We start from the raw sequence: 19,648 nt of genomic DNA, 5'->3' as shown, positions 1-19,648 counted from the left end.
GGCCCTCACAGGGCATGCAGGGTGTATACACTGTGGATGAAGAAATGCAGGCCCCGCCTCCCAGAGTTCCGTTACCCTTGACTTCTTCCCATCACGGCTATCTGTTGACTCTCTCGGGAAAACCCTCTCCCTGCCCAGTGATACATCCTGAGTCTTACAGTCACCTGTGAGCTTTCACTAGTGGGCAGAGAAGTCTTTTCTGCAGCGAGGGCTGCTAGATGACTATCTGCTGACTTGGACTAAGCTGAAGAGCAGAACAGCCAAGACCAAAAAGCAAGCCCAGTCTCTGGCTTTTCTCCCATGAATCTGATACCTCCACCACCCCCGCACACGTGGATGCACACACACACACCATTGGTTTTGAAGCTATAAAATGAATTTTGGAAAAACTTATTTCTTTCAGGTCCAGCACTTCCTTCAATCTGATAATTTTTCTCATGAAGTCTTATTTTGGCAAAGAGGGCAGCAAGTATGAGCTGAGAGAAGACCAGAGAGAAGACCAACAAAAATAAAGTGGTCTGATTCCTTAAGATCATTACAATCCACAATCCGTCTACCTAGGGAGGCAGCAGGTGTGCCCCAGACACCAGAACAGGTCCAATCACTATGTTCATAAGCCCAATTCATTTCAGAACGGTAGAAATGCTCAGGGGAGTGATCAAAATTAGGCAGGCTTCAAGAAGGGGAGAGAGCCCTAAAGGAGATGAGGAGCCCAAAATCAGGGCAGAGGCGGATTCCCAAGTGGGACCAAAACCCCGCTGAGGCAGGAAACTGAAAAAGAGGGACAGAGGCAGGGTGGGAGAAAGGCTGGCATGAGGGGCTGCCTTTAACTCACTAGCCACCCGAGATGCAGAGCTGATGTCCCAGGGGTTTTACGTAGGATCACAAACAGCTGTTTTAGGAAGCACGTAGAGGAGCCACAAAGGCCATGAGGCTATTTTAATCTGAGTACTTCTTTAAAAAAAAAAAAGGCAGTCAGTGTTACCTACCATTTCTGTTTTATAACTAGCTAAAAGCAAAAACTCGTTGCCAAAAGCTCTCTCCTCTATTTCTAAATACTTTCCAAAGGCTTGCCTGCCTAGAAGCAGGTCTGGCCCAAATGTATCATCTCCGAAAATTTCAGCCACAGCCCACATAGCAACGTGTGCCCCACAGCTCAACTTTCAGGTTCTTCTAGAAGGTCTATGTTGGGCCAGGGTTCTCAAGTGGTTGGTTATGGAAGCATCTTCCCATCACTGCCACACACTGCTAAGTCCTGGATAATTTCAGGACAAACAATCCTGGTTCATTTTTATTTCAAAGGCGGGGTTATTTTTTTTTGCTTTTTTCTTTTAGTTAATAAACCAGAACTATCATATTTAGCTCAAAACTGTGCCACAGGGACTTCCCTCGTGGTCCAGCGGTTAAGACTTCGCCTTCCAACACAGGGGTTGTGGCCTGGATCCCTGGTCAGGCGGCTAAGATCCCACATGCCTCACAGCCAAAAAACCAAAGCATAAAACAGAAGCAACATTGTAACAAGTTCAATAAAGACTTTAAAAATCAGATCAGATCAGTCGCTCAGTCGTGTCCGACTCTTTGCAACCCCATGAATCGCAGCACGCCAGGCCTCCCTGTCCATCACCAACTCCCGGAGTTCACTGAGACTCACGTCCATTGAGTCAGTGATGCCATCCAGCCATCTCATCCTGACTTTAAAAATGGTCTACATCAAAAATCTTAAAGAAAAAAAAAAGAACTGCGTCACAATAACTGAAAGTGAAAGTCGCTCAGTCGAGTCTGACTCTTGGCAACCCCATAGACAATAACATGTCAGGCTCCTCAGTCCATGGAATTCTTCAGGCCAGAATACCGGAGTGGGTAGCTGTTTCTTTCTCCAGGGAATCTTCTCAACCCAGGGATCATATCCAGGTCTCCCACATTGCAGGCGGATTCTTTACAGTCTCAGCCACCAGGGAAGCCCATGAATACTGCAGTGGGTAGCTCTCCCCTTCTCCAGCGGATCTTTACAACCCAGGAATTGAACCAGGGTCCCCTGCATTGCAGGAAGGATTCTTTACCAGCTGAGCTACCGAGGAAATCCCCAATACTAAAACCCCACAAATACTTCATAAAAAACTCCTTATGTCCCACTTATTTGTATAAAAATAGGAGACTAATAACTGTTAATACTGCTAATAATGACACAAAGTGAGAAAAATAATGTTGGGAAATGTTGGGAAAGCCAAAATGAGAAGTCAGTTTCTCTCTTTTATATCAACGAAGGGTACTTATTAATGAGTGGACTGAAAAGCACAAAATAAAGCAAAGAATCCTTTAAAATTAAAAATCAGTTTTTACAAAAAAGTGTTTATAACATGCAATTTTTAAACATTAGGGATTCCCAGCAAGAGACACAACAAAGTTGTATTTGAGCAAGATTAGGATCCAAGGTAAACAGACAATACAATGGCATGAGCCTACCATCTCCAGGAACTCACAGATAGAGAATAAATTGCAGAAATATTTTTAAGTCCAAGAGAAAAAGAGGTAGATAGTGATATACGCTACTAAAGAAAACTGGATGCAACTAACACAAAAACTGTCAGAATATGAACTAAAATGAAGAGAAAAAGTAGGCTTCCTCCTGGGAAACTGCCAATATTCAGCTAGATCTGGAATCCCCCGAACATCTCAGTCCTTCCTCCTCCCAATAGCAGCCATGCTCTATGTTCAAAGGTCCTCGGCTGCCACCTCCCTGCCCGACTGCTCCTTCTGAGGTTCCCACCTCATGCCAGCAGGCGACATTCTGCCATGACTAATGGACATCTACCTCCACCCATTCTGGGACTGTCTAGTACAGAAACTGAGATTTCATCCCTTTTCTGTATTCTCCCAGTATCGAATACAGTACCTGTCTGGCACTACTACTCATTCAAGGCAAATGGGAAATTCCTTGGTTACATGAGTATTTCTACACTGCTAGAATGCACAATTGATAAAAATCACCAGAATTATTTAAATGCAATATCAACAGCCTGTAGAAAACATTCAGTCATCTTATGCTGACTACTACATTTTTCCTTTTACTTAATACAGCAAATCTCAAACTTTCTGGTTTTAGGTAATCTTTTAATTCTAAAGTTATTGAAGTCTTAAGAAAGCTATATTTTTGAGAAGTTTCAAAATATTTACTTATTTTAATGTAACAACAGGCTCATGACATAATATAACACATTCTTATGAAAAACAATATTATTTAAACAAAAAAAACAATGAAAATAGAGGCACTGTTTTACATTCTCACAGATCTCCTTAAGATGTGACTTTATAGGAGACAGCTAGATTCTTGTATCTGCTTCCATATTCAGTCTGCTGCAATGAGTTCTGATTAAAGTATATGAAAAAAAATAAAACTAACCTCACACAGATTACATAACCAAGAAAGGAAAGACCATTTGACTAGTCTTTTTGATAATTATGGATATTCTTTTTGATACTACACCAAAACTCAACATGAGATTGTTTCCTAAAGGTCTTTTGCACAGTGTTACTCTAAAACCTTATCAATGAATTTTTGGACTTTTGTACGTTAAAATCTTATTGGTCTTTGATGGATTTTCCACTCATGATTTTGTCATGCACTTGTTAGATAGAAAATAGTCGTTCAAGAAGCTCTAATACTTTTGCCACATGATGAGAAGATCTGACTCACTGGAAAAGAGCCTAATACTGGGAAAGACTGAGGGCAAGAGAAGGGGATAACTGTTGGGGGCCAGAGTGAGGTACTCCGCCCGTGACAAAGGTCATGAGGAAGGAGGCTCGACATACGCAAAGGCGGGATCGAGCCTCAGGAGTCCCCCTGGAAATCCTCGAGCGTCTACCCCCATAACCAGAGCCTGCCTACTTTACTACTTTGTGCTCTTACCTACACCTCTGACTTTACGGGGGGCTGTCCCCCACCACCTCTTTCGGAGAAGGAGTTAACCTAGAGCTCCAGTCAATAAAAACTCTTGGGTGTGACAAGAGTGTTTTAACCTACAAACTCCTCTGAAGGTTCTCTGGCCTGCCTGACAGGCTCGTCCGGCCACATGTGATTGCTCACAGCCTCCCAACCGTGAGAGGCACGAGATGCTTTAAACCTTCTAAAAACAGGTTCCTTAGAAAAGTTAGAAAACTATTAGTATAAGTATAATGGGCTAATTAGAAATTGTGTTGGTGAAGGGTTTTTCATTTGTTGAGCCAATGTTTGTTGCTAAGTCTCCACATCCCCTGCCCTTACACACATTAATGAATATATAGAAGAAATAAGTATTAACCTTTGATATTAATCACGTTAGACCTTAGGCTAAGTAAATTTTTTCCTTAACTAAAACCCACTACACCCTCACCCTGTAGGAATGTAACTTTACTTGGGTGGCGTCTGTTTTGAGAATAATCAGCCCTGGAGAAATAAGTGTCTTGATTGACTGACCACTGTCACAAGGAGAGGGTCGTAAATTGTCAGCAGGCCCCCCTGGCCAGAAGATGATGTAACACCCCTAAGACCTCTGTATACCTTTGTATGAAGCACCTGACTTTGATAAAAGTCAGGACTGCTGACCCCGCGTGACTTTTGCATAACATCTCAGTGTATAAAAGTAGACCATGGAAAATAAAGAATTGGGATCAGTTTCTCGAAATACTGGTCTCCCCATGTCGCTCGCTCTCTCACTCTGGTTGAGTCTCCATCTGGAGCGCGGAACCCACCATGCTTACTAATTTTGCCTGGGCTTCTAAGATCCGACCGGGGAGGCCTCAGTGTCTCCTCTCCTTCGGGAGAACGGAAGGACGCCTGCGGCCTACGTAAGTGGTGCAAGCTTCTTGTCTTGAAGTTTTATTGGTCCCCCGCGTAAACCAAGCTACTCAGCCTCTTTTCTGCACTGAATTTTCCTACTGAGCTATCCTTATTCTATTACTCTTTATATCTTTAATTAATATCTAATTGAAGCTATTGTATCCTGATCCTCGCCTACGCCGTCTCTCCTTCGAATACCCTGGATCAGCCGGGGCTGGTCCCCGGCAGATAACAGAGGATGAGATGGTTGGATAGCATCATGGACTCAACGGACATGAGTTTGTGCAATCTCTGGGAGACAGTGAAGGACAGGGAAGCCTGGTGTGCTGCAGTCCATGAGGTCGCAAAGAGTCAAACACGATTTAGCGACTGAACAACAAAGAGGTTTGCAGATCTTCCAAATATTGATAGTTTTTTTAAAATCACATTCATTAGTATTACCATACATCTTGTAAGAAAAGTCTGTTAATGTATAGAAGCTGTTAAGCTCAGAGTGGTGGGTAAAACTTTTTCCAAATTCTATTTATTACTTGAAAGCTCCAATCTTGCATTGGGAAAACAGCTGTTTTCCTTAAAATGGCAGGCTCACCAAGATCTTTATCAAGAAAATGTCCACCAAGCACCCAAGTGAGTATCCACAGTCTATCAGTTATTCTTTCAAATAAAAATGGTGTTCCATGAAAGAAGTAGCTAGTTAAGTTTTGGACTGAAACAAACCGAGTCTGCTGGTATGCACCTTCTGGTCTTTCATGTTGCTTCCCATTTCATCACAAGGAACTCAAGGGCAGGATCTGATAAAAGTAATAATGGGGCCCACAAACCAGCTGTGAGAAGCACTGTTATTCATATCATACATTATGAAATTCAGAAAATTCTGGGGCCTAACTAATTACGAAGATTGAGTTGTTTCCTGTTTTGTATTACCTGTTACCCTGTTCGCTTACACTTCTTCACTCCAGCCCATCAATGTGAAATATTATACTTTTGTTGAAGAAAAGAGATGTTCACACATATAACTTGATTAAGAACTCTGACACTGTTACACAGAGAAATTCACAGGAAGAGAATGGACACTGCATCCATATTAATGGAAAACAAAGTAAAGTCTGCAGCCACTTTCTGAAGTCATGGGGACTGGGATTAACTTGAGTGTAGAACAACAGATGCTTTTGAATTAGGGTGCTGGACAAGGCTCTTGATAATCTCCTGGACTGCAAGGAGATCAACCCTGAATATTCACTGGAAGGACTGATGATGAAGGTGAAGCTCCAATACTTTGGCCACCAGATGGGAAGAGCCAACTCACTGGAAAACACCCTAACACTGGAAAGATTGAAGGCTTAAGGAGAGGGGGCCGGCAGAGAATGAGATGGTTAGAGAGCATCACGACTCAATGGACATGAACCTGAGAAAACTCTGGGAGATAGTGCTTGAAAGCAGAGTTTGGCAGGCTGCAGTCCATGGGGTTATGAAGAGTCAGATATGACTTAGCAACTTACCAACGGATCAATAAGAACAAGACTGTCCAATGAATGTTCACTGAAATAAATTCTTAAAAATATGCTGGTGGCTAAAATTTAAAAGGGCCCTAATTGAGAAAATGACAGGTTAATCCTTCAATAAGCAACAATAGCTAATATATAAGTAGTAAATCTCACACGTAGGTGATGGATACTCCATATGCAATAAGAAACCAAAGATGGAAGTCATATCCCAGGATAATGCAAGATACATCGATGTACATCTTTACCCTTGCCTCAGGGTTTCCCCTCATATTACCTTAAATTTAGGTATCTTATACTTGTATACCCCTTCACAGATCACTGCTTTGTCATGGCAAAGGGGTTTGCATAACTCAATGAAGATATGGACCATGCTGTGTAGGGCCAGCCAAAATGAACAGGTCACAGTGGAGAATTCTGACAAAACGTGGTCCACTGGAGGAGGGAACAGCAAACCACTCCAGTATACTTACTGTGAGACCCTCAAGAACTGTATAAAAGGACAAAAAGATATGACGCTGAAAGATGAGTCCCCCAGGTCTGACGGTGTCCAATATGCTACTGGGGAAGAGCAGAGGAGAACTAGTAATAGCTCCAGAAAGAATGAAGCAGCTAGGCCAAAGTGGAAACAATGCTCAGTGTGGATGTGTCTGATGATGAAAGAGAGATCCAATGCTGCAAAGAACAGTATTGGATAGGAACCTGGATTGTTAGGTCCATGAATCAAGGTAAACTGGAAGTGGTGAAGCAGGAGATGGTAAGAATAAATACCAACATCTTAGGAATCAGTGAACTAAAATGGATGGGAATGGGAGAATTTAATTCAGATGACCATTATATCTACTACTGTGGGTAAGAATCCCATAGAAGAAATGGAGTAGTCCTCATAATCAACAAGAGAGTCCGAAATGCAGTATCCGGGTACAGCCTCAAAAATGAGAGAATGATCTCGGTTTGTTTTCAAGGCAAGCCATTAAATGAACGAATACTCATTGGAGGAACTGATGCTGAAGCTGAAACTCCAGTATTTTGGTCATCCAATGTGAACAGGTAACTCACTGGAAAAGTCCCTGATGCTGGGAAAGATTGAGGGCAGAAGGAGAAGAGAGAGTCAGAGGATGAGATGACTGAATAGCATCACTGATGCAGTGGACATGAACTTGGGCAAACTTTGGGAAATGGTGAGGGACAAAGAGGCCTGGTGTGCTACAGTCCATGGGGTCACAAAGAGTTGGACACGACCAGGTGACTGAACAACATACTTGTATGACAAATACAAGCGAAATAATAACACTAGTTACTACTCACTAAGTGCTCTCTATGCCAGGCACGGCTTTCCTGGTGGCTCAGTGGTAAAGAATCCACCTACCAATGCACAAGAATGTGGGTTTGATCCCCAGGATGGGACGATTCCCCTGGAGAAGGAAATGGCAACCCACTCCAGTATTCGTGGCTGGGAAATCCCATGAACAGAGGAGCCCAGTAGGCTACAGTCCATGGGGTCACAAATAGTCAAACACGACTTACAGACTAAACAAACATAACAACAATGCCAGGTATACATTATTTCATTATTCCTTGACAACTCTATGAGGCAGTATCCTGACTTAATAGATAATAGTAATGGTAGTAATTGTAACATCGATAAAGAAACTAACATACACAATGAACACTTTCAATGTACCAGGAATTTTGAGCTCAGCAAATTTCAGACATTGTCTTATCTAACCTTAAGGATGATGACCCTACACAGTAGGTGCTATTACTACCTGTCCAGATAAGGAAACTGAAGCAAAGAGAGTTTATAACTTGCCCATGATTACACAGGTAACAGGTTGGAAAAACCAGGATTCAAATTCAAGTTTAGCTGATTACAAAGTTAGAGCTCCACATTCCATATGGCAGAGTGATTAAGTTACTGAACCAATATTACACAACTAATTAAAAACAGAATTACTATGAGAAGACACAGCCCTTTCCATACTTCAGTTCTATGTTCATTTCCAGTATCAAAGTAAGACAAAAATCAAAAAGCTTTTCTTAAATCTACAAATCATGTTAAAAGTGAAAAATCCATCAAAGTTCAACTTACATAACATTGTCAAAATTGCAAAATCATAGAGATGGTTGCCAGGTGTTGGGAATGGTGGGAGGAGAAAGGAAGGAGTGGAATCTTTGTGATGACAGAACAGATCCTGATTAGGACTGTGGTGACACAAAGCTATACCTGCGATGAGATGTGACAGAACTGTACACATACTGTACCAACATCCCAGGCCTGGGTTCTGATGCTGCACTGGAGTTCTATACATACCTACTGGGGATGTGAGTGAAAGGTACATGGGAACACTCTTCCTGCTGCTGCTGCTAAGTCACTTCAGTCGTGTCCGACTCTGTGCGACCCCATAGATGGCAGCCCTCGAGGCTCCCCCGTCCCTGGGATTCTCCAGGCAAGAACACTGGAGTGGGTTGCCATTTCCTCCTCCAATGCATAAAAGTGAAAAGTGAAAGTGAAGACGCTCAGTCATATCCGACTCTTAGCGACCCCATGGACTGCAGCCTACCAAGTTCCTCCATCCATGGGATTTTCCAGGCAAGAGTACTGGAGTGGGGTGCCATTGCCTTCTCTGACACTCTTCCTATAAAACTAAAAAATTAAAAGTTGTTTTAAAGCAAAACAAGAGGTTAAGTGAATGGTGCATCACAGATAGACTACGGGTAAGAAGGAAAGCCAGACATGAAAAAGTTGAACAAATGACAAATAGAGCCCCTCGGAAGAGAATGTCGAGGGACTTTCCTGGTGGTCCAGTGGCTAAGACTCTGCATTCTCAATGCAGGCGGCCCAGGTTCAATCCCCGGTTAGGGAACGATATTACACGTGCCACAACTAAGATCCAGTGCAGCCAAATAAATAAATATTTTAAAAATAAATTTTTAAAAATATACTCCAAACAGCTGAAAAAATTACTGAAGAAATAATGCCATAGTTATTAAGCAATGAGATTCATATTCCTTTTTTCTTTGTAATTTACTAGAGATATCTGGTGTGGGGTCATCCTTTTTGAGACATACTTAGCTGTGAAGCACACTACAAAAAAAAAAAAAAAAAAAAATTCACCATCCTCACCAGAAAGGAAGTATTTCTCTGTGCCACTAATGTAAATAATATACATATTTCAAAACAGTTGAGTTTAATCCCCATTATTCTACACATCTTTGCTCTGGAATATGAAAAAATAGTCCCATAAGCCAAATTACAACAATAATGGTAAGTCATTGTGTTTAGTCCTTGAGTTTAAAAAAATAGAAAGAAATTCATTGTATATGAAATCTGACACAAAAGAAACTGATGTAACAAAGCAGTGTCCATGGCAACTACAACTTAATATTTCAGTCCTCTTCAGCTGCAGTGGATTAAATAAAATGACAAGATGTTCCCTTTGAAAAGTAACCTGTTACCATGGAAACGTTTTAGTCTAAGAAGTAAACAGGGAATGGACAAAAAGGAGCAGGGAGCCTGCAACTGAATATCAAACAGGGAGAAGCATCTATGCAGAAGAGATAAGGCAGGGGTGCCTGGCCAGATGCAGGAAGCTCCTTGAGAAGAGCACACTGGCTGTAAAAAAAGAGCAGCCAGGACAACACCACGCCTTGCCCCCAAGAGAGGGATGCAGTGAGGAAGGCCAAGGTCTGTGAATGTTTGCTTAAGACCCCCAAATATCTCTATGTGATCATGGTGACTGCTTAAGACAAGAATCTGCATCTACAGGGAAAGAAGAGGGACAAGGATCTGCAGTCATGGGGAGAAGACACAAGCTGGTAGAACAGAGGCCTTTGACAGGCAGCCTTCGTGGCTACTTTCCATCACAATCCATACCCAGAATATAATGCATGGCCTCCCCCTGGCACATTCCCCAGAGGCTGGGACCAGTAACTCTCAAGTCAGACCCTGCTCTGTGGCTGGTGCTGTGAATGAATGAAATCACAGTGCCATCTTCCTTTATCCGTCCTTCATATCAGAATGCTCGGACAGTAGATCATTCTCATCTTTTCTGGAGGGTGTCAAGCTGAACAGGAAGACTGACATGAAATCAACAGAAAAAAGACTAGAATCTCTAGCTACTAGCTCATTCAGAAAGTGATGACAGAGATAGACTATGGGTCCAGAATGAAATACATCAAATTTTAGGAAATCAAAAGACAATTTACCAGAATCACTTCTTCTCAGAAAGGTGGCAGGCAGGACTGAAAAAGGACTGATAAGAAGGAAGACTACAACAGCATGGTGGGTGTCTCAGATTTCTTCAGCATGAACACATATTTCTAAAGCAGTCTTTCCAATAGGTCTGAAATTTCTTTGAAGTCTGACATAGTTTCTTTAAAAAAAATGTAAGTTTTATATTCTTGTTGTTTTTGTTGTTGTTCAGTTGCTACCTCATGTCTGACTCTTTGCCGCCCTGAAGACTGCAGCACGCCAAGTTTCCCCGTCCTTCACCATCTCCCAGAGTTTGCTCAAACTCATGACCATTGTGTTGATGATGCCATCCAACCATCTCATCCTCTGCCAATCCCTTCTCCTTCTGCCCTCAATCTTTCCCAGCATCAGGATCTTTTCCAATGAGTCGGCTCTTCACGTCAGATGGTCAAAGTATTGGAGCTTCAGCTTCAGTATCAATCCTTCGAATGAACATTCAGGGTGGATTTCCTTTAGGATTGACTGGTTGGATCTCCTTGCAGTCCAAGAGACTCTCAAGAGTCTTCTCCAGCACCACAATTTGAAAACATCAATTCTTCAGTGCTCAGTCTTCTTTATGTCCAACTCTCACATCTGTACACAACTACTGAAAAAACCATAGCTTTGACTGCTGCTGCTGCTAAGTCGCTTCAGTCGTGTTGGACTCTGTGCGACCCCATAGACGGCAGCCCACCAGGCTCCACTGTCCCTGGGATTCTCCAGGCAAGAACACTGTAGTGGGTTGCCATTTCCTTCTCCAATGCATCAAAGTGAAAAGTGAATTTTGAAGTCACTCAGTTATGTCCAACTCTCCACAACCCCATGGACTGCAGCCCACCAGGCTCCTCCGTCCATGGGATTTTCCAGGCAAGAGTGCTGGAGTGGGGTGCCATAGACAGACCTTTTTCGGCAAAGTGATGTCGGCTTTTTAATACTCTGTGTAGGTTTGTCACTTTTTTCACTCTCCTCTTTCACCTTCATTTATATTCTACTCCATAACATATTACCATTCAGTGTAAGATCCAAAAACGTGAGTAAAATCATTGTGCTCTCCATGTCCCCAGGATGCCCCATGATTTGAGCGCCCTCACTGCCCGGAGCGAAGACTTGTTAGACACACCTGAGTCCAGATGCCTGGGTGCTGGGGGGAGTACAGACTTTAGAGTCAAATGAAGCTGGACTGAAATTACACTATCAAGGTTCTGTCAGCTCTAAGTGTAATCTTGAGGACACAATTCAATCTCTCTGAGCCCATCTCTGAAATCAAATTCATAAAGGCTACTTTGCAAGGCTGCTATGAAAATGAAAGATGATCCATGAAAAGAAGTTGATACATGTCTGTCATACAGGAGTCAGGACTATTATTAGCTGCAAGCACTGGCAAGAGTGAGAAAGGGAGACAGTTCCTTTATTAGGGGTTCCCAAAGCATCACTGACCTCTCCCTCAGTCTCTGTCACAGTCAGGATTTTATATTTCACTTGTGTAATTATTTCTCTCGATGGCTATCCTGACTGAAAGCACCATGTGGGTAGGAACCAAGTCTGATTTTAGCTCAACTACTACTTTCCAGAGCCTTTGGCAGTCACTAAATTTCATTTTATTAGAAATTTTATTAAATAAAACTTTCTTAAATATTTACTTTATGTAAAATTAAAAATTTATTTTAATAAGTGACTCCAATATTTTAACTCAACTATCATTTAGCCATGAAAGTGCAAGTGTTAGTTGCTTGTTGTGTTTGACTTTTTGTAACCCCATGGACTATATAGTCCACCAGGCTCCTCTATCCATGGGATTCTTCAGGCAAGAATACCTGAATGGGTAGCCATTTCCTTCTGCAGTGGATATTCCTGACCCAGGGATTGAACCTGTCTCTAGGCAGATTCTTTACTGTCTGAGCCACTAGGGGAGCCCTCATTTAGCCACTAAATAGCAACTCAGTGCTTCACTGAAAGTTAAAATTCATTTGTGAGAGTATACTCCCCTCCCAAGCAAATTAATCTAAGACAGGCTTGATAAACTTTCCAGAAGGAAAAAAAAATCAGGATTCATTCAAAGTAAATTAGTCAACATTTGGAAGAGTTAACATTTCCAATCCATACACAAATGCAAAGGTCAAGACAGGAATTCATTAAAATCCAGAACCATAGTATTTGAAATTTTCTCTGATGGAAGCTTCCTAAAAGGCCCCCGATCCTAGCCTTCTAGCTGAACAGAAGAAACCAAGGTGGAAGAGATAAAGGTGCTCTTTTGAGGGGTCCCAGTGAGTTAACTACAAAGGACCTCAAGCTGCTCTTTTTTAATAGATTCCCCGTAAATATAATTTGAAATCTAGAACCGAGAATTTAGGCACTAGCTAAGGGAATAAGAAGAATTTCCATGCTGATAACAAGATGCAGTAAATATGGCCTCCACACAATAATATGAATTATCAGGAAAAAACTGGTAAAAAAATTTTTTTAAATAACATGTGAGACAGTGCTACATTCAAAATGGATAACCAATAAGGATCTACTGTATAGCATAAGAAACTCTACTCAAATGTTGGGTAGTAGGCTGGATGGGAGGGGAGTTTGGGGGAAAATGGATAACATATATATGTAGAGCTGAGTCCTTTCCCTGCACATCTGAAACTACCTCAACATTGTTCATCAGTTATACCCCAAGACAAAGTAAAAAGTTTAAAGTCTGGGGGGAAAAAAAGGGATCAGAATACTAAGAAATGGGAAAAACATAATCCCAGAATAGTATCAGTTTTTTTTAATGGAATAAATTTAGAGAAAAAAAAAAAATGAGTGAGAAAGGATCTAGTTTCAAATCACTACCAAGACCTTGTTCTACTGTCTAAAGTTCTTATTTGTCTGTTCCATCCCCCGTCCCCCACCAGGCAGCATATCTGTCCACAGCATATGACTCCACCCTACCTCAGGCTCCTCGTGGGTTTTACTGTCATCACCTGCTATGATGATGTGAAGGAAACAGTTGTAAGGACCACACTCAACATACACTCAACACAAACATACATACATATATACATACATACATACACACACACACACACACACACAACACAACACACACATGGCAGTTCAGAAAACAACTTTATTTTAAAATCCCACCATAATTTATAATGAGTAGTATTCAAAGATTAAGCCTATTTCCTGATCAAAAATGTTGCTGGCTTTCCATACACTGATATCAACCTATAATATGTAGGAACAGAGTGTCCCCAGAAAAAGAGAGACTTCGGACCAAAGAAAGTATGTCTACGACACCCATCTGAATGTCTCTCTCTTCCTCCTGGGAAGTCTCTAGAAAATGCTGTTTTTTTAGAAAAGGACCACCCCCTTGCTCCTGGCCACTGCAGTGGTGTGAATTTGGGGAGGGAGAGGCGACAGTGTTGGCGACCCAAGTATTAGCCTACACATGCTCCTCCCTCTCCATTAGAGAAAATGGTCAGAAAAGAACACTGCGTACTACTGCATGCGCCAAATGCTACATGACATGGAAGTAGAGCCTTTTTTAAAACTTTGAGAAAAACATTAACACCTAAAGAGCCTGGCCAAACATATTGGTCATTAATTTAATTACCATAATTGCTAACACAATTCCTAAGATGGTCTTAATCTAACATATTGACCAACAACTACAGATATTGTTAAGCTAACCACACCTACACAAGATTGGAGACTTGAACTTTGAATTAATAACAAAAATACACTGAGCAATTATGTGTCAAGCATTTTCATATGGCTTGCTTCCAATCTTTATAACAACTGTGAGGAATATTTACCCCCATCACCCATGAGAAAACAGAAGTTCAGTTTGACAAATGTCACTTACTAAGTAGAATTTGAACCATATCATTCAGCTCCAGATGGAGTTTTCTCTCTTACCACAGATGCCACTCATTTAATTCAGCATATTCATGCCAGAGGCCCATCTCAGGCACTCTACAGTCCAGTAAGGAAGACAATCAATCAAAGAGCCACAAGCAATGTATAGTTCAGAGAACTCTGATAGAAAGTCCAATTATCCCAACTGAATTAAAATGGACTTTTTTAGTTTAAATCCAAAGTTTCACAGAGCTTAAAGAGATTCAATTCATTTTCTTTCAGATTTGCTTTAAAGATATATTCAAGAACCTGACTCCTTGCCTGTCACAAACTGCTGAAGGCAGATGACCATCAGTTTGGGAGGAGATTCACAAACACACGCATAATTTCAAATCTCCCTTTTGCCCATACTGTTCTTTTTACTCTGTCAGACATGATGTTTTACATCTTTAGAATGAATGTTTTTCTGTTTGAAGGACAACTCAGTTCAGTAATGACCAAAATATAAAATGAAAAATTAATTCAGAAGGAAAAAGGATCAGGACCAACAAATGACTGAAGACTCACAGACACAGTAGATATTAGGTCGCAGGTGTCAGGTTCTTTTGATTAATTCTTAGGCTAACACAACAGAATCTAGCAAGTGGTCAAGGGCAGCAATCTATCGTAAGCAGATTCTCAGGCTCTGCAAAATTTATGTTGACAGAGGAACACTTTGAATGTAAGGATCAACCTCAGACTCTGATTCAAGATGCTGACGTGATGACAAGAAAAGCTAGTAACATGGTAATATTTGGGGGAGCTTTTACTTTCACGTTCTTCTGGAAACATACGGTGTCTTCCCCAGCATCCCTGATATGCAGCAGGACAGGAACAGTAAGTCACAATGCAACTCACCAGCCTCCTTTCCAAGTCCACACCACCCAGGGCTGAGACAATATTCCCAACAAGGGACAACTCCCCATGTGCTGCACCTTCACCCCCACCTCCACCACCACCAGACAAGCCTCAGAGCAGAAGGTAGCTGGTCAGCAAGTAATCTCCCAAAAGTATTTTCCCAAGACGGGAACATGTGGCACAAATGCACAGCACGTAAAACAGTGCTCTAATGACTTACTTCAGTGGACTGGAAACAGAAATTCAACTGTTAACAATAGAGGGTCCACACAGATCCCAGTAGTTACTACAAGACCTCGTGGTCTAATGAGCTGGCCACACTCGAGCTCCACAGACCAGCGGCCAGCCGAGTGAGAGGACCCAGCCAGAGGTGGTCTGGCTACCCCTATAGCTTCTTGTACACATCTGATCTGCCGAAGGTAAAAAAAAATTTAAGGAGAATTAAACAACCTATGACAGAAAGGCAGTTTTCTTAACAAGTGTTCCTCTAACTCAAACAGTAGATTTTCTGAAATGAGGCAGAAACTTGAGTCCTGCAGGGCTCCCACATGTGAAAGCAAGGCTGAAACATCCAGCTCCTCCAGACTCAAGAATGGAAGACTCCACACTCACAGGAGAGGTGAGAATGGAAGAGTAGAGGTGCTTCTAAAAGAACTGAAAGACAGCAAATTCCAGAAGCAGTGCTACCTGGGATGGGGAAAGGTCAAACTGGCCATCAGCCCCCAATTACCAAAAGCAATGACAGCCCTCAAAGGAATGGGAAAAGAGTTAAAAACGGCAGGTAATTGCAATAACCTTAAATCATCCCTGTGTAATTCACCTCCTTAATCACAACCCCAAAGTGAAACTGCTAGGAGCCAGGTTATACCTCAATAATATTTTTGTTGACTGGAACGTACTGTCAGCCTTCCTAACCTACCACCCAAACCAGGGCCTCCTCATATAGGTATTAACCATGCACAGCTCCGCGCTCACACAGGAGGAGCTCACAGGGAGAATTCCTCTGTCACTGAGGTACAGGACACTCTTCCGGTCCTGTGAGAGTCTCTCATCTGCACAGTCTTCTCTGTCGTATGCTTCCTGTCATCCTCACAAAGGCACAAAACTTAAGTGTCACTTCAAAATTTTTTCCAACTTCTATCAGAAGGAAAAAGAGAAGAAACAAAAAGGGACAATTGATAAAATTCAAAAACTTCTTATCTACTTGGGTCAGAATTCAACTTGTCCTGTATCTGCTTATCATGACTGGCTCCCTAAGTCAACAACGGTGAGAGCCATCCACCTGAGCCTGGTCTGCCAATAGGCTCAAAAAGCACAAAAAGCACAGCCGCTCCTCAGAGGAAAGGCTGGTGCCCAGGGCCGTCAAAGAGGGAGCACAAGGCCCGGCCTTGTCGACGCTTCCACCTTCTCAGGCAGTGACTCCTCCTGTCACTCCTTTCCTACAGAATTCGAAAGTCACATGACAAAATACACATACAGGACAAATGCCATCTTTTCCGAAAACAAAGATTACAAACAAAAAACCTGGAACCTCAATATCTAACACAAACGTCACTGAATATCATTTTTTTTTAATTGCCAAGAAATTTTCCACCAGCTCCAAAAGAAAGAATGGATTGCTTCCTTTGGAAGCAACAGAAAATACCATGCCAAAACCATTAATGTCTTTAAAAATCCATTTTAAGCTGATACTGTTGCAACCACAATCTAAAACCTGCATATGTCAAAATGTATGCACTATTTCAGACTTTGGGAAAAGATCGCAAGAATTATAATTTGCTCTGGCAAACAGGCTCTCAATCAAAACAAGTTCCACCCACCTTCAAAGCAACCAATAGCTGCCCACCTACTACCCTCCCTAAAACATCCAAACAGAACGGCTCTTGGGCCCAGGCGTCCCCCCAGCCACACACAGCCTGGCAGCCTGCAGGTCTGCTCTGCAGGTGCCGAAGGTGAACGGGCTCTGCAGCAGGGACCCAGTGAGGCTTGCTTTAAATCGGCACCAGAGAGGAAGGGGTGAGGGAAAGGGGAAAAGGACAGAGATCTACGACACTCTACATCTGCTTCGTGCATCTCTGAGCAGACCCCACTCTCAGCTCTGATCTCACACACTGCTCTACCACCTACACGGCCAGCCGGGGCTGAATGCAAGGCTCTCAGAAACATGCACTAGGAATGATGAGATGATTCATACACATCCTCAGAAGTGAGAGACGACAGCCCAAACCATCACACTCCTTCCGGGAGGCCAGAGAGAGAACGCCTACCTGCAGGGGCTGAACGGATCATCCATGACTAAGAGAGGCTCTGGTGAGTCTAGCTGTGTCCCTGCACCTCCACTTACTGTGGAAACTCTGCCCTTTTCTACTCTCACAACTCAAAATGGAGGCACATGCGGTCTGAGAGCCCTCGCGGAGCTCGCACTGAGCTTGTGCTATGACCTAAGCCTTCACGCAGAACGCAGAAACTTCCCCCTCACACTGACAGGACTGAGCATGTGCTGTGACCCTCCCTCATCCATACACTGTCTCTCCACGCAATCAATCTCAACCCTGCTGTTTCCGTAAATAAAGCCCAGCCAACAGACTGCAGCTTCTCCCGCATACCAAGCTAGTGTGAAGGGAAGTGGGGCCGCGGAAAGGGGATCCCAGACAGCCAACTCCAGGGGCCTCGCCGGCCTGCCACCCACAGGCTGCAGACAAACACCCTGCGCTGTCTAGACAACAGCAAGTTCTGTTTGGTCTTTTTTTTTTTTCTCAAAGATAAATTATGGTTTTAAATAGCAAGATGAAGAAACAGAGTTAAAAAGCACAGATATGCGTGATTATACATGAGACTAATGAACAGAATATTGGCATCTACCTAAAAACAGAGTGGCACTACATAAGGGAAAGAACCCCACAAATTTCTTGTGGAAGACTGTACACGTTTGGGGAAAGGATATACAAGCAGTTCTGGCCAAGTTCTGGAGTACTGGGTATCATCACAGCCACAGGCACAGAGTGGACAGTATAGCTGAAGAGCAGCTCAACAATACTGGATTTTATACAAAGAGTATAAGCTCCCTTAGATAAGAAGTTCTAAAATTGCCTAAATAAGACATAAAACATCTAAAGTGATACAAACCCAACCAGGGGTGCTTAGCAAAAGGAATGTACTGCTAACAATAAAAACACCACGAAGGTTCAAATCGAGAGGCCAATGAACACCCAGGTACCTAAAAAATATCAGTTTAGGTCTCTTGATTCAGAACTGGAGGCAACTCTTTAGAACACTGCCTATGAAGCAAAATTCATGTAAAAATTTAATCAGAAGCAATTTCTAAAGTCACATAGACATACTGAGCACTAAAAAGTATCCAAGTCTGTACCAGCCCAGACATTTTTTGTTCAAATCCTGAAAAACACATTTTATGCCCTCACCCTTGACCTCCACTTTCAACAAAAGAGAAGCTGGGCTGTCAGCCATATAAGAAATCCTAGTTCTGGATGTGTATGTGGGCTTAGTTTCCATTTGTAAACTTGAAAAGGAATACCATGAAACTCCCCCAAATTTATAAAGGACTAGAGAGGGTAGGAAAGAACAGTGCCAATTCTGTTTGCCATTAATGTAACTGAGTGTGGAAAAATTAAAAGCTGTTTAAAAGGATATACAGGGTCCTCAAGATTCCCAAAGTAAACGCAGGATCCATTCCATTTCCTTGGATCTCCTGTTTATGCTTTCAGATAAACTGAACTGAGACTAAGATTAAATGAAAAACTCTTGCCATGCTAAAAAAATTGTAACACAAGACTTCACTTAAACAAGTTTTACCTTTGACCTACAATGTGAAACAAGTATCTACAGGTTGGAAGATCATCTTCCCTACTGGTATGAAAGGTAACATGGTAACATGTCCCCAAAAGTGTGTGACTAGAAACTGCCTAGAGAAAAAAAAAGCTCTTTAAACATAAGAGCAACTGAATTAAAACCCAGCTGTGCATTTAGTCTCTAAGTCATGTTCAACTCTTTGCAACTCCAAGCCTGCCAGGCATCTCTGTCCACGGAATTTTCCAGGCAAGAATATTAGAGTGGGTAGCCATTCCCTTCTCCACAGGATCTTCCCAAATCAAGGATGGAACCCAGGTCCCCTGCACTGCAGGCAGATTCTTTACTGACTGAACCACAAGAGAAGCCCCATAAAAGCTCCTAAATTGCTTGAAGAAATCAAATAAAATAACAATTTAATAAATTTATCATTACTCTGAAAAACCATGGGAACCATTCCACAGACCACAGCACAAACCTCAAACTGAGTCTGCTGAAGACCCAGCTCTAAGTTCAATCCAACCTCAGAATATGGGGTCAGCTCTCCTCCTCAAC

The 19,648-nt window shown here is 42.3% G+C and overlaps 1 protein-coding gene across 6 annotated transcripts in view; it reads right to left on the bottom strand.

The window, feature by feature from the left end:
• The window catches only part of RERE (arginine-glutamic acid dipeptide repeats), a 416,914-nt gene that overhangs the window by 126,561 nt on the left and 270,705 nt on the right, over nt 1–19,648 (bottom strand). Inside the window, exon 1 of one of the 6 annotated variants that reach the window (XM_061382839.1) lies at nt 17,554–17,985. The exons of the other annotated variants lie outside the window; for them this stretch is intronic. Coding sequence (XP_061238823.1) covers nt 17,554–17,579 — 26 coding nt within the window. The 5' untranslated portion in view covers nt 17,580–17,985. Of the gene's footprint in view, nt 1–17,553; nt 17,986–19,648 lie in introns of those variants that run through there. 6 annotated transcript variants of the gene reach the window in all.

The sequence above is a fragment of the Bos javanicus genome, chromosome 16, assembly GCF_032452875.1.
Source record: "Bos javanicus breed banteng chromosome 16, ARS-OSU_banteng_1.0, whole genome shotgun sequence".
Classification (NCBI taxonomy): Eukaryota; Metazoa; Chordata; class Mammalia; order Artiodactyla; family Bovidae; genus Bos; species Bos javanicus.
Note: the sequence above shows the minus strand (reverse complement) of the source record. Positions and strands in the feature narration are given on the sequence as shown.